The 15619-nt window shown below is 54.8% G+C and overlaps 2 protein-coding genes across 2 annotated transcripts; both read left to right on the top strand.

Annotated features, from left to right (window-relative positions):
• The first annotated feature begins 1255 nt into the window (after positions 1–1255).
• Positions 1256–2456, top strand: GUCA1ANB (GUCA1A neighbor). Its single transcript, XM_032593341.1, has 2 exons — positions 1256–1264; positions 1982–2456. Exons 1-2 carry the CDS (start codon positions 1256–1258, stop codon positions 2309–2311), a joined length of 339 nt encoding a protein of 112 aa, XP_032449232.1. The 3' UTR covers positions 2312–2456.
• Positions 2457–8385: 5929 nt separating this feature from the next.
• GUCA1A (guanylate cyclase activator 1A) lies at positions 8386–14929 on the top strand. The gene is made up of 4 exons (XM_030314557.1): positions 8386–8586; positions 13868–14017; positions 14389–14482; positions 14760–14929. The coding sequence occupies exons 1-4, from the start codon at positions 8386–8388 to the stop codon at positions 14927–14929; spliced, it is 615 nt and encodes a 204-aa protein (XP_030170417.1).
• The last annotated feature ends 690 nt before the right edge of the window (positions 14930–15619 follow it).

Here is a 15619-nt window from a genome sequence, read left to right on the forward strand (position 1 = left end):
GAGGATTAGAAAGAGATAACCCATGTAAAGAGTTTGGTGCTGTACTTGGAGCCCATGGTGAAGAACGATTGCTGATTACCGCCATCATAGCTCATTTCTTGTGTGGTCCCCCCGCTCCTAACCCCACGGCCAGGCCTCAAGGGCTCTGGGAAGGCCGTTCCACACTGTTCTCCAGCTTGGTTGTGTGCCAGCACTGGGTGAAGCCCCAGGGGCACAAAGGGGACTAGGATGTGGTCCTGAACACTGGGAGCGTTTTACAGGCTGTTGAACCATTAGCAGGAGCCCGGAAGGACCAGGATTTGGGGTTGGCATGAGGTGAGCACAGCACCCAGGGCAGCAAGATGTAAAAAGGGGTTCGGCGCACCTCCTTAAAATGTGCACTTGCCTCCCCCCAGTCCCAGCCTCGCAAAGGACCACATCCCAAGAGGAATGCCTGAAGGCCCAGAGGAGGGTGAAACAGGGGTGGGGGCTGCAGCACCAGAGGCTTCCTGGAAGAGGTGTCAAGAGGGCTGCTGGCTTGGAAGGAGAGGAAGAATTTTGAAACGCACAGCTGAGGGCACACACATTTCTGGGTAGGAACCTACCGCAGCAAAGCCAGCTTGGGAAGAAAGCCCTGGGCAGGTTTGAGTTGGGCAAGGCGTTTGTAAATTACATGCAGAAGGAAAGAACGTACATTCTCTCTTGGGTACCAGGGATTTCTTCTGTAAGATGGCAGGGGTTCAACTTCCAGGAGCTCTGTAGCGAGGGCTCCTTCCCGGTTCCGGTTCCCCGGGAAGGCCGGGAGGACTGCGAGGCTGGGCCGAGCCAAAGTGGGTTCCCCTCCCAGCTGTCGCCTGGAGGAGTGGGACAGAGCCAGCCTGGCACCGCGGCATCGGTCCTTTGCGCTGTGCTGTTGTGACTGTGAAGGCCCCTAGTAAAATGAACATCTGGTACCTGGGAGACGGTGTGGGGGTCAAAGGTGAACAAAATAATTCAATCCAGGGGGTAAACAAATGTCCCTACAGTGGGATCCTTGTGGCACTGGGGGCCTCCTCGAGGGGTAGACCTCCATGCCCAGTCAGCCAAGAATGGCGATTATGAACAGCTGGCATTGTCACTTTGTAACAATGAGAGGTGTTCTAAAATAGAATGGGCCAGCTGGTTGGAAGGAGAACACCCCTTACTAGAACCCAGTTCAATTGAACCAGCCTTTATTGAGCGCGCACTAAATGCCTTGGTCTGGAGGAAAACAAGGAATAGGATTTTGGAGGCCATTATGTCAAGGGTAAGGTTGAGAGAGCACCGCCCTGAAGGTGCTCGGGACCAAAAGGGAAAGAGAATCTCCCTGATGGATGGGAGGGAGGGAGGGAGGGAGGGCATGCCGGGCTGGGGGATCGGCCCCAAACAAAGGCAAGGAGGCCTGGAAGGACACGTTGCCAGCAGGGGTGATGGGCGGAAGGTCTGGCTAGAGCACAGGGCGAGGGGAGCCCCGTCCTCAGAGTTCTTGCTTTCCAGGCTAGGGGCCTTGAGATGTCTTGTCTAGGCAGTAGAGAGCAACAGAGCACAGGCTGGGAGGCAGGAGGACAGGAAGGCTTGGTGGAAAGCTGAGTAACCCTTCAGGAGAGAGGAGGGAGGCCTGGCGGGACAGCGGCAGAGGAGGGCCAGATGGGAGTGACTTGGAGGACAGGAACAGACAGACAGCTGGACGTGGGGGAGATGGGGGGGGGGGGCGGGTTGAAGATGAGCCCGGCTCTTAGCCTCTGAGCTGGCAGAGGCCTCTGGGAAGCAGGCTGAGGTCTGCATCAGCACGAGTCAGGTCAGGGGCCCCGAAGGCCGCCCCCTACCTAGAGGTGTCTGTCTCCACGGCCAGCAGAGCTGTCTTGGGGGTGGCTCCGGAAGCTTCTGACGGCTGCTGGCCCCTTCCCCGCTCCCACCCTCGGGCTTAGCCGTGGAAGCCCCGGTGTCTGATGCCTCAGCGCTGGCCTGCTTTCCATCCCCACAGGACTCGAAGAAACCCTCAGCACCCAGCAAGGAGCCGAAGACACTGTCGGGCAAAAAGCTGAAGTTTCCACGCCCTCCCCTGTCCCAGTCGTGGAAGCGGGACCGCGAGCAGACCCTGGTGGCGGCCTACGTGCCGGTGGTGGTAGACCCGAAGGGGCAGAGCCTGGACAAGCTTAGGTTCAAGTTCTACACCTCCCAGTACTCCAACTCCCTGAACCCCTTCTACACCCGGCAGAAGCCTACCTGTGGCTACCTGTATCAGAGGGACATGGACCACACCCGCAAACGCTTTGACGTGCCTCCTGCCAACCTGGTCTTGTGGCGCTCCTAGGCCCCTCCCAGTCGGGAGACGCCACCTGCACCCTCCCCCGCCACAATCCTGGGTCCAGGAGGGGAGGGGCACTTGCTCCAGGAGGAGCAGACCATGCCCGGCCTGAGACAGCTGTGCTGCAGCCGGTGGCAAAGGGAGGTCTCTGTTCTCGGCAGCAATTAAAGTTTGTCCTTCCTTTCCTTGCCATCTGAATGGGTGGCTGTGGGTGGGTAAACTGAGGCCACAGGGGTGTCGTACGGCAGGTCACGTCCAGAGATGCCCAAAGACTTAGAAGCACTTGATTCTCAGTCCCCTCCCCCTCCCCCACCCCCACCTCCAGGAGTGACCTCAAGCCCCCTCTAGGGCCTCAGTCCCAAGCAAAGCCCATGCTGGTCACACCGTCCCCATAGGCCAAGCTTGGCAAGCCCGCCAAAGTCAAGAAAGAGAGAAGTCAGCTGGCGGTGGCCTGGGTTGGAGCAACCCCTGGAAAATGGGAAGCAGCACAGGGGCCAACGGAGTCTCTGGGGGGCCTCCTCTCCAGCCCTAGTTTCACATCCACCTGTCTCTTCTGACTTGTCGTTTGTTGGTGGCGGGACGGATTTCCCATCTCGTCTCTCCTCTGGTCCAGAAGAGCTGACTCGGGTTAGTCAGGCTCACGGGCCGTGTTTCATGAAGACGGGTGATGAAGGCAGAGGGCACTTGACCCAAAGCACTGGCCTGAGTCCCCGGTCGCCGCCACCTAGGGGCAGATCCGGCGCTATGCTGGGGCCAGCTCAGACGGTCCTGAGGGATCCGACTGTGGGCATCTCCTCCCAACGCCACAGCCAGTGACTTCGTGTTGGCAACCACTGAAACCAGCAAATGCCCATCATCTGGGGTTTCTTCTTTCCAGAGAGCTCGTTGTTAAATATCTGCCATCACACCACTAGCTGGATCCAGCTGGTTCCATTTCTAGGACTCACAGCTCATTCTAGCTGGGGTGGGGTATTCAGTGGAGCATACTTTTGGAGCCTAAGAGTCTGGGGTTGGCTTGGGATGGAGGGACAGGATGTCTGGAGACCCAGACAAGCAGCCAGTGCACTGGCCAGGCTTCCTCGGACGCCTTTCTCTGAAAAGAAGATGGTGAGTAGGGAGGAGGGACATGAGCCCTCCTAAAGGTTGTGTCACAAGATAGAGTCTAGGTTTTTCTGTTTGTTGTTGTTGTTGTTGGAGGCTCTCCTTCAAAAGCCAGAGGCGGGGCGCCTGGGTGGCTCACCTGATTAAGCATCCGACTTCAGTTCAGGTCATGATCTCAGGGCTCCTGGGTTCGTGCCCCGCATTGGGCTCTGTGCTGACAGCTCAGAGCCTGGAGGCTGCTTCGGATTCTGTGTCTCCCTCTCTCTCTGCCCCTTCCCTGTTCACACTGTCTCTCTCTGTCTCTCAAAAATAAATAAATGTAAAAAAAAAAAAATTAAAAAAAAAAGCCAAAAGCCAGAGGTTTTGGGGGCACCTGGGTGGCTCAGTCGGTCGAGCATCTGATTCTTGACTTCGGCTCAGGTCATGATCTCACGTGTTCATGAGTTTGAGCCCCGCGTGGGGCTCTGCGCTGACAGCATGGACCCTGATTGGAATTTTCTCTCTCTCTCTCTCTCTCTCTCTGCCCCTCCCCTGCTCTCTCTCAAAATAAATAAATAAATTTTTTTATTAATAAAAAATTAATTAAAAATATCAAAATATATAATTTATATTATATATAGTCAAAATATATTATTTTTTAAATTTTTTTATTAATAAAAAATTTTATTTATTTACTTTGAGAGAGAGAGCAGGGGAGGGGCAGAGAGAGAGAGAGAGAGAGGAATTCCAAGAAGGGTCCATGCTGTCAGCGCAGAGCCCCACGCGGGGCTCAAACTCATGAACACATGCGATCATGACCTGAGCTGAAATGAAGAGTCAGACGCTTAACTGACGGAGTCACCCAGGTGCACCTAAATAAACTTTAAAAAATAAAATAAAGTCAGAGGCTTTCCTCAATTGCCTGGCGATCCTGGGCTGGAGGTCGGCCATTTGGCATCTGTACCTGATTGTCAGTGTTTGAGGAGCCAGCATGGGAAAGAGCTGGGGGGGGTCTCTTCCTTTGCAGACTTTCCCTTCACTCCCGGCTTCTAGAATGACCCTTCTCTCTCCTCGGGGCCCTCCAGTCCAAATGTCCAGAATAACCTCCAGCCAGGGGCAGGAGATAGGTGTGGTAGGGCATCTGGGGAGTGCGTGGCTCCTTACACAGGCTTTCCACCCGTCCTATTTCTGCCCCCTGTCCTGCACCCCACTCTGTAGGGCACCTTCTGCCCCATGTCTGAGCCTCCACAGTTCTGTGGCAGGCATAGGCATCACGTCTGTACCATCCTCCACACCCTCCTCTTTCAGAGTGTTTGGGTTTCCACTTCCTGCGCTGAGACAGTTACAGTCGTCCATCTGCCCTCTGTTGTCCAAAATTTTATTAGAACCTCTCACCTATTTCCTTCTTTCTCTTTGTCTCTGTGGACTGGTGGGCTTAAAAAATGTTATTGTGGGGCGCCTGGGTAGCTCAGTTGGTTAAGTGTCTTGACTTCGGCTCAGGTCATGATCTCACGGTTTGTGAGTTCGAGCCCCGCGGCAGGCTCTGTGCTGATGGCTCAGAGCCCGGAGGCTGCTTCGGATTCTGTGTCTCCCTCTCTCTCTGCCCCTCCCCTACTCACACTCTGTTTTTCACTCTCAAAAATAAATAAACACTAAAAAATAAAAATAAAAATAAAAAATGTTATTGCCATTTTAGCTGGATTTTGAAAAGCAGAGATAAATTTTTCAGTGTATGTGTAACTAAAAGTTCCATGTCCAGTCAATCATCCAACAGACCCTTGCTGAACATCTGAAGACTGGGTCCTTAGGCTGCAACCATCTCTGCCCTCCCAGACCTGAGAACCTTGCGGGGAGGGATGGAGGTGGGGGTGGGGGCCCGGCATTTTCACTCCCCCAACTGACACCTTCTCCTCTCCCTTGGAGAATGGTCTCCCCCTTGAGGTTCACCTTGGTAGAGCAGTCTTGATGGAAGCTTCCAGGAACCTTTAAAGAAGCTGGCCCAAGTCCCGCATCGGTGTGGGTGGGATAGTCCCAGGAGGCAAAGACCTGGCACTCAGAGCTCCGTTCTGTTTCTGCGGAGGTGGAGAGTGGGGGTCGGGCAGCTCTGGAGGGGAACCAGTCGGGCCTGGGATTGCTGCCCCTCGCATCTCTTCCCAGCCTAGCTTCCACCTCTGCACACCTGCCCCACACGCTCCCTCTCCTCGGTACCGTTCAGCCAGGTAGATCCTCTCACGCTGGTATACGGCGATCTATCCCAGGAGGGATTCCTACAGACAGAGCAGCCTGGGGAAGCCACACGGCCTCTCTCTGACGTGTCCCACCACACGAGCTGTCCACCCACTTCCTCCATACCTTTCTTGGTGTGGATCCCAACCCTCTCTGACTTGGCCATCCATGTCTGGGAGAAGAATGGAGAGCAGGACTGAGAGAGGCCATGGAAGAGGGAGAAGCTGGGCTCTGGGATTGGGAGGCTGGGGGGTTCCATTCCCATCCTGGGTCTGGGCCACCTCCAAAGGGATTGAGCTCACCGTCGCTGGAATTTTCCAGGCAGAAGGGCCACAGGGAAGATACTGGAGTAGGGGCTCGAGGGGCCCTCCAGCTGGACCCTCGAGATTTAAAGACTTAAGCCAAAAGCCTGGTGATGAGGTAGAAAACTCTGGTACCACCACTTTGAATTTCTGTGGACCTCACAATGACTTTTCTGTCCCCACTTCCTCTCGTGTCACGTGGAAATAATACCACCCCACAGGGCTATTGTAAGCCGATTCCACAAGCTTAGCGTGCTGCCTTGAACACAGTAGACATTGGATGACAGCTCCACCCTACTCTAGCCTTACTGAATTCTTCCTTCGGTCATGCATGCACGCATTCACTCACTCAGTGTTTTATTTTATTTTTTAATTTTTTGAATGTTTTTATTTTTGAGAGAGAGCGAGAGAGCGCACAAGTTGGGGAGGGGCAGAAAGAGAGGGAGACACAGAATCCGAAGCAGGCTCCGGGTTCTGAGCTGTCAGCACAGAGCCTGATGTGGGGCTTGAACCCACGAACCGTGAGATCACGACCCGAGCCGAAGTCAGACGCTTAACGACTGAGCCCCCCAGGCACCCCTAAACGTGTAGAGTTTGAAGCTACGGCCTCTGTGGTAGTGTTTAAGCAGCCTAGAAAGCTATTATAACACATCAGCAAACCATCGGTGCGCCGAGGCAAGAAAAATGAATTCTGCTGAGATTCGGAAAGGTTCTCGGAGGAGGGTGTGTCTGTGGGAAGAGTGGGGAGGATATAAACCGGGAGCGTTGGAAAGATAAGCTGCCACCTCACCCTCGACTCCTTCAGTCCAAACCCCAAAGCCGAGAGGACTCCAAAGACAAGGACTTGAGCCTGGGCCCCAAGTTCACCGGAGGAGCTTCTCTGGCCCCGTATCCAAGCCATGTGCCGGGCGGCCCCCAGCGGCCACTTGCCCAGTGCGCCCTGCATTCACCTCTTTAGGTAGAGGACAAGCAAAGCAGTCTTGTTTGGTTTCTTGTTCAAAAACAGCTGACCTCTGTTTTTTGTGAGCAGTATGTGTTCATTGTGAATCATTTAAAAAATACAGATAAGTTTTAAAAAGCAAAGATTAGGGGCGCCTGGGTGGCCCAGTCAGTTAAGCATCAGACTTTGGCTCGGGTCATGATCTCACGGTTCGTGAGTTCGAGCCCCGCCTCGGGCTCTATGCTGACAGCTCGGAGCCTGCTTCGGATTCTGTGTCTCCTCCTCTCTCTGCTCCTCCCATGCTCATGCTGTCTTCCTCTCTCTCAAAAATAAATAAACATTAAAAAAAAGCAAAGATTATACTATCGCTGGTGATGTCATGACCCAGAAAGAGCCCTGTTCACATTTTGGTTGTTTCCTTTTAGTTACACGTATCATGTACACAGCAGTGTCGTGTGACAGGGACAACCTTTGTCACAGACAGGCCCCTAGGCTTGGTCTAGGAACTTTCCAGGATAAGCTGTAGCAGTTCACCATGCACCTGTGTGGTGGTGCCCTCACACACACACACACACACACACACACACACACACCAGGCCATAAGGCACACGCTCAATGTCCCCTATCCCCATGCCCGTGGGAGCTGATGGTGTCAGGTGTGGAGTCAGATGGAAGGTTGAATTCAAGCCTCCTGGGATGAGAGAGATACAGTCTCTGGGAATGTAAGAATGTGGTCAGAAGAGGACCAGTGAGTGTGTGTGTATGCATGGCTACATGAACTTGTACACTTTAATGGAGAAGGGGGTTCCCTCTAGCTACTCAGGACTCGTCTTGGAAGCCCACAAACTCTGCATGATTCAGGCATGCTTATACATTAACTACCCACGGTGTGACTGGAAGCCCTCAGTTGTGATGGTCAAGTGCAGTGCACAGTATGTATAACCGTACACAGCAGTCCTGTCAAAAGCCCACAGTTGGTCCAGCTCTGGAAGAGGCACCAGCTCTATCTCAGACGTACCTCAATTCCATGTCGGAGGGCAGGAACCAAAAACATTGAGAGCCCACTGAAAACAGGAGAAGAAGGGAATGGAGGTCACAGGATCAGAACAGCCACCTATTCGGCCCTGGTAAGAAGGGATAACGAGATTACAAAACGGGTAAGAAAATCCTCTCACCTATCAGCTCAAGGCTGTAATCCTGGGCCTCTGCTTCCCTAAGCTTTGTTCTATTTTCACTCTTCTTTCCTAGGAGCAGTCCCCATTGGCCGCAAGGGTTTAGTGGGGACTTAACACCACTTCTCTGGCTCCTCCTGCACTTGGCCGTGGGGTTGCACAGCCCCCCATTACCTTTGTCTCTCTGCTCACCTCCTCCTGTGCTGTCTGATTCGTCAGATCTTCTTTGCTCAGCTCTGGACCACTCCGGGCTGTGAGCAAGGAGGGCCCGCTGTTAGAAAGCCGAGCCTCCCTTGTGCAGGGGCAGCGGGGAGCAGGATCCATCCACCTTGGGCGCCGGCCACAGGTGGGGCCTGGGAGATGGGCAACGTGATGGATGGTAAGTCGGTGGAGGAGCTGAGCAGCACCGAGTGCCACCAGTGGTACAAGAAGTTCATGACCGAGTGCCCCTCCGGCCAGCTCACCCTCTACGAGTTCCGCCAGTTCTTCGGCCTCAAGAACCTGAGCCCGTCCACCAGCCAGTATGTGGAGCAGATGTTTGAGACCTTTGACTTCAACAAAGTGAGCAGGGAGGCCTGGGGTGGGGTGGGCGGGCGCTGGAGGGCCGCCCCGGGAGGCCTGGCCAGTGCGGGGCTGCGAGGGGCAGGTGCCAGAACAGTGGCGTCTCCCGGAGGAGGGGGCGCGCTTCTCTGTGTATCTGGGGCTGTGTTGGGGAGTCCGTGGATCTAATGTTCACTGAGCACCTACTGTGATCAGGCACTGGGGGTTCAGAAACGAACCAGAGCCTGTCCGTGCCCTCACTTTTCCAGGGGAAGACAGAGGGGTCCACGGATTAGTGTACCCAGAGGCCCAGTCTAATGGCTTCCTCTCGGTTTACTCCAAACCGAGTGGAAACACTTACAAGACAGCTGTTGGGCACTTACTGAGTGCTGGGTGCTATACCCGGCGCTTTTGCCCAGGCCCTTGGATGCTCGCGGGGTGCAGGAGGAGGAGGAGGGGAGAGGAGAGAGCAGGGTGATAAGTCTGTAGCCCTGGCCAGCCTGGCACAGGCAGGCCCGTGTTACATGGGTCACTCCCGGTGCTCTGGGGACAGACAAGGCTGCCTGGTAGCTGGGACGTCCAGACTGCTCCCAACTCCAAAATGCCCAATGACCTCAGCTCACCTTCTCTCAAGTCGGTCCGAAGGTCTGCACGGTGGTCGAACTGTCATCTCCCCGAGGAATCACCGGGACTCCTGATCAGCTAGACGGGGGGTGCTGGGTACAGTGAGTTAGGGCCCTTAGCTCTCATCAGCTGGGTGGCCTCGTGCCCAAGATCTACCCCCCACGCTCTGCTCCTTGCCCTGCATTTGCCACGGAGGTTGAGAGCATGGGTTAAGGTAGTTGTTGGTGCCAAGAGCAAATCCTCCGTTTGTTTGGAGCAACTGAGTCAAGATGCAGCGGGAGGGGAACCCAAGTCTACAAACCCATCTCCCCACCCTGGCTGGGCCCCACCCCCCCGGCGCTCACCTGGAAGCATGAGGAGGTGATGTCACTCTGCCATGTGCCCACTGCAAGCCGGGGGAGGCTGCCCAGAGCTTTCCCGGCCCCCCTTGCTGCCCGGAGGGTCCAAACATCACTGCGGACGGGGCTTCTAAGGACAGCTGGGGCTCAGAGGCTATTTAAAACTCACTAATATTTAGGGTTAAGGGGACAAAGCAGATTATGGGCTCTGAGTCCCAACCTCAAGGTGCCCACTGGCTTTCCTGAAGGGGGCGCGGGGGAGCGGAGCACTGGAGCTTGTGGCATGGAGACCAGAAGGGATGGCATCAGCATGCTGGACCCCCCCCCCCCCACCCCAAATGCTCCAGGAGAAGGAATAATTCCTGAACAGGAGGGAGAAGGGTCAGTAGTTGAGCCTCAACACCTGACACCTAAACACACCGAGGTATCTCAGCTTCTCACCTGTAAGGAAACCCTTTGGGTCAAGACACATCTCCAAAGGGACGCCCGAAAATCACATATATGACACCAGGGAGGGACAACCCATCAACCTTGGATTTTGCAAGCACCACCTCCACTGTCCCCAACCTGACTTCCTTGATTGCACCGGGCACACCTTCGCCTCGGGGCCTTTGTGATGCCCAGGACCCTTGTCCTCCAGAATTCTGCTTGGCTCACACCTTTCCCTGCTACAAGTCTCTGCTCACATGTCTCCTTGCCACTGACGCTTGCCCTGATTTCCTGATTGAAACCCTATTTCACCGGGACTAGCCCCTACCCCTGCATTTCCTGTCCCACCTTCCCTCCCCCGCCCCCCAGAGCGTACCTCATCTTTTGACAACTGATACTGAACAACACGTGGCCACTATGTTTGTTGTGTCTCCCCTCCTGGAGTGTGAGCTCCATGAGGGCGGGGATTTTTGTCTGGCTGACTCATTTCCGTATCTCCAGCATCTAGAGCAGTGCCTGGACCATTGTAGGGGCTGAACAAATATTTGTTATACGAGTGAATGGATCGATGAGCAATCATGAGTTCTATGGGCTAATTACGTATTTTACAATACACATTCATTTAAATACATAATTATTAAAATGAAGAGTATCTCTGTAACATCTAAAGGGCTTTGCACACACCCACGGTGTAAACCACACTTTGGGCAATACCGCCTCCTACCCATTGTCATGAGCACAGAGCAGACTGGCTACGAGATGGGACACCAGAGTGTGCGCTAAGTTAAACAGGGGTGTGCAAACGATGGCCTGTGGTCCTATTTTTATAGGTGAGGTTTTATTAGAACGCACCACACCCACTTATTTACATACTGCCCAAGCTGAACTATTTGCTATCTGGTCCTTTATAGAAAAAGTTTGCCAGCCCCTGAGTAGACGGCAGTTATGGCCCAGCGTTCTGCTCCGGGGCGGGGGGGAGGCTGGGGGGTGCAGCAGTGTGAGTGGGGAGTGTGATCCTGGGGATAAACAGGTACTTGGCTTACTTCAAAGTTTTGCCTGGGCTTGGCCGCTCCTGGCACTCAGGCAGGTGCACACAAATTGATGTAAATCTTCACTCCTGCGTCTGAGCGCCGGGTAGGATTTAGGAGGCCCGGTTTCTAGGCAAAGTCTGGCCATTCCTCGGTTGTTGGTCTAACCCCTCCTCTCAACTTTAGCTTTCGTCTGGAGACGGGGACAAAAATCCCACCTCTCGGGATGGTGGTGAGATTAAATGAGTAAAGCAAATGAAAATACTCAGCACGAAAGGCACTAGAAAGAAGTTAGTATGACTGTAGTATCATTACTGAATCTCACCCCAAACACAGTCTTGAAAAGTGTGTATTCAGCTTCGGGGGGAGGAACCGAGACTCAGAGAGGACCTGTGCTTGTTCAAGGCCACACCTCTCCTAAGATGTCCATTATCTTTCTGGCACAAGAGCCCCTACTTTTCTTTCTCTTTCCCAATGTTTATTTTATTTTTTAAATTTAATTAATCAATTAATCGATTAATTTATTTTTTTAATTTACATCCAAGTTAGTTAGCATATAGCGCAATAATGATTTCAACAGTAGGTTCCAGTGATTCATCCCCTGCGTATAACACCCCACAAGTGTGTTCCTTAATGCGCTTTACCCATGTAGCCTATCCCCCCACCCACAACCCCTCCAGCACCCCTGTTTGTCCTCTGTATTTAAGAGTCTCTTCTGTTTTATCTCCCTCCCTGTTTTTATATTCTTTTTGTTTCCCTTCCCTAATGTTCATCTGTTTTGTCTCTTAAATTCCACATATGAGTGAAGTCATATGATATTTATCTTTCTCTAATTTCGCTTAGCGTCATACCCTTCAGGTCCATCCACATAGTTGTAAATGGCAAGATTTCATTCTTTTTGATTGCCGAGTAATATTCCATTGTATATATATACCACATCTTCTTTATCTGTTCATCTGTCGATGGACACTTGGGCTCTTTCCATACCTTGGCTATTACTGATAGCGCTGCTATAAACATCGGGGTGCATGTGCCCCTTCAAATCAGCACCCCCATATCCCTTGGGTAAATACCTAGAGGTGCAATTGCTGGGTTGTAGGGTAGTTCTATTTTTAACTTTTTGAGGAACCTCCATACTGTTTTCCCATCCTTTTCCATTGCCTATTTTTAGCCATTCAAAAAAATTGTGGAAGTAATTTTGTACAGCTCATTGTGAGCATTTCCCACAATCCAGAGAGACAAAAAATGAAAAGCGGAAGTATCCTCACCCCGTGTCCTCTTGCCCAGGGGAAACCTCCTTGGCTGTTTGCTTGCTTCTCTGAGCATTATGGCATGGGGGGGGTTGCTTGCTCTGTTCTGAGGACACCCCTGGGGGGGTGGGGTGGGCAAAAATGGGATGAGCCAAGGCGTATGTGAAAGCCTAGCAACCCAGAGAAGCACCAGGCAAATGTTCACGGTGATCACGACACCCACCGTGGGGCTCCACAGTGAGCTCCGGCTCATCAAGGCCTCACCTGAGGCCCAGGCCTGACACTGGGCCAGGAGATCTCAGAGGCCGTCCTGCCCAGCCTCTGCCACATCTTTAATAACAGCGCTCCAGCCTCTACTTGCTCGCTTTCAGTGACAGGGAGCTCATTACCGCACGAGGCTGGCCCTGTCCACCATGGGCAAATCTGCCTGTTAGAGTTCTTCCCGCTGACCCCAAATGTGCCTCTGGGTAACTTCCTGGTTCCAGAGTCAGGGCTGTGAATAAATGGAGGAACAGAGGCTGGATTCCAAGTTCACACACTCCGAGTCCTATGCTCAGCCTTTCTGCAAAACACAGGCTTCCCTCTCCCAGCCTCACTGGGCTTGCCGGTGAGATGGGCAGAGGCAGGCCTATGTTCTATGCTTCCCTGACCCCACTGGTGCGGCCTGTGAAATCCGGGGGGACCCTGGAGAAATAGCCTGCAGGCATGTCTTGTGCTCCCCTCTCCCACGGTCAACCCCTCTGACACTCAAGAGGACATCACCTTTCCCAGGCAAGCCTCCCGAGCCTCTCCTCTGGTCCTTGCCCAAGCAGAGTTGTGTGTTCTTGTTCCATAATGTCCTGTCCAGATGTGTTGCCATTACATCGTGATGGCATCGTGACCTCTTTGTAAAAAGAACCACAGTAAGGGTAGTGACAGGAATAGCAAACATTTACCGAGCGCTTACTATATGCCAGGCAGTGTTGCCTGCTTTAGTTACATAAACTCGTTTCATCCCTCCACGGTCCCACAGAGGCAGGTACTATTATAATATTACAGATGAGGAACTTACAGAGACAGCGGGTCCTCGGTCCCAGATTCCACAGCTTTGAGATGGGTGAAGCCAGGATTCAAACCGGAGCCCCCAACACTGCGCTCCCATCGGGAGCCGGTTCATGTCTTACTGGGTTCTGAAGCCTCTATCACAGCGCGTAGTAGGTGCTCAGTAAAGTTCAAAGAATGAAGGGAAGACTGAGAACCGTGCTCCTTGCCTCCGCATCTACCTCCTGCCCTCTCCCCAGCTCTGAAAAACTCAGCCGAACCATGCCCCCTTTCCCTGGGGGTTCGCTTTCTCTTCCCCCGCCTACACACACCTTCCTGCTGCTGGAAGGGGCTCAGGCTTGAGAATCACATGGGAGCAGCCAGTGACCGCCGGCACCGAAATGCCAGTGAAGAGGCGGCAGCACCGTGGACACCCCCTGGGGGCTGGTTTACGGGAGCTGGCGGGGCAGCCTCTGGGGCAGGCGGGGAGGGCTGCGCAGGGGTCGGGGACAGACGGGGCGGGCCCCGGCAGGAAGGGCGCGGGGCGCGGGCGGCTCGGCCTCTCCTCGGGCCTCCGGGGAGCGGGCTCAAGGCGGCCGCCCCTCTCGCCCAGGACGGCTACATCGACTTCATGGAGTACGTGGCGGCGCTCAGCCTGGTCCTCAAGGGGAAGGTGGAACAGAAGCTGCGCTGGTACTTCAAGCTCTACGACGTCGATGGCAACGGATGCATCGACAGGGACGAGCTGCTCACCATCATCCGGGTAACTCCAGGTGCAGAGGGCCGGGCCCGGGGCGGGGGCGGGGGCGAGGGCGGGGCCGCGCCCTGGGCGGCCCGCCCCCGGAGCTGACAGCCCGAGGGACGGCGAGTTGGGACTTCAGCAGGCGGAACCGCAATCTCACAACGGGACAGGCTTGGGACTGAGGGTCGGGGGGTGGGGGTGGGGAGCAGCTGTGGCCCTGACCAGCTGCCTGACCCGGGGCACGTGCCATCCACTCTCTGGGCCTCTGTTTCCTCCATCTGTACCAAGAGGCAAACTCCTAAATCCCCTCGTTGCCTCTAGTGCCCACTCTGCTGCTCGGGTACCGCGGAGACAGAACTAGGACGGGCCCCCTCACTTCTTTTTCTCCCCAGGCCATCCGAGCCATTAACCCCTGCAGCGACACGACCATGAGTGCAGAAGAGTTCACCAATACAGTGTTCTCCAAGATTGATGTCAATGGGGATGGTGAGGAGGCCCGGACGGGGGCGGCCAGGGCAGAGGGGCGGGAGGGCAGAGGGAGGCCACATCCTCCAGCCGCCCCTGCCCCAGCCACAAGGGTTGGCTTTTAGGGCCCCCTGGACCGGACTGTGGTCTCTGGCTGCTTTGCCTGCTCCCCTCGCAGCCACTTCCCCTAGCATTTGGCTCTGTCCCCCTTGCAAGACTCCAGCTCTGGGCCCCGGTACAACGCTGCCAGGGAGACGTGAGCACCTCCTCCCCGTGACTCCCTTTCTCTCTGCCCCAGGGGAACTCTCCCTGGAGGAGTTCATCGAGGGCGTCCAGAAGGACCAGATGCTCCTGGACACGCTGACACGGAGCCTGGACCTCACCCGCATCGTGCGCAGGCTCCAGAACGGCGAGCACGAAGAGGAGGGGGAAGGGGCCGGCGGCGGGGAGACTGAGGCGGCAGGCTGAGCCCACCGCCCGGCTGCTGGGGAGGGGATGCGTGTTGGTGCCTGGGGTCATCATTGTTGTCATACTAGATACAGGCTCCTGAACTCAAAGCTCAGGTCGCCCCTCTGGGGTGCACGGTGGCGGCAGATGGGCCGGGGTGGGAGTCGGGAAGGATGGTTCCTGAACCCTGAGCAGGACTCAGCTGGTGGTGACTGCCCCCTGCTGGGCGGCCCTGGGGCCGTCCCTAGGCCCAGCTTTTCCCACCGAGTTTCTCTCTCGAGTCCCACTCTTCTAGAGCGGGGAGCTCTGACGCAGAGCTGGGCTTTCACGGACTCTGATGGAATCCTACAGACCAGGTGGCCACAGCCTCCACATGGGTGCCGCGATCACACACCGAACCCGCACCCCGGAACCCCGGAGCCTACTTGTGTGGTGCGTTGATTGTTCCTCCCTTCCACAAGCATTTATTGAACACCTCCTTGGTATGAATGCTAGATATTAGACATGCCAAGAAAAGGGTAGCCCTTACCCCCAAGGAACTCACAGGCTAAGCATCATTATAATAAAACATGCTAAGAGAAGGTATGGCACTATAGAAAGTCCTCATTTATCCGGAGGAAATCGGTATCTATTCAGAAGAGGCTGCCCAACACCCTTACTTCCCCTGCTGGCTCCGCAGTGGGGGGTGGTGCCACAGCTCTGCGACTCATT

The sequence above is a fragment of the Lynx canadensis genome, chromosome B2 (assembly GCF_007474595.2).
Source record: "Lynx canadensis isolate LIC74 chromosome B2, mLynCan4.pri.v2, whole genome shotgun sequence".
NCBI classification, from domain to species: Eukaryota; Metazoa; Chordata; class Mammalia; order Carnivora; family Felidae; genus Lynx; species Lynx canadensis.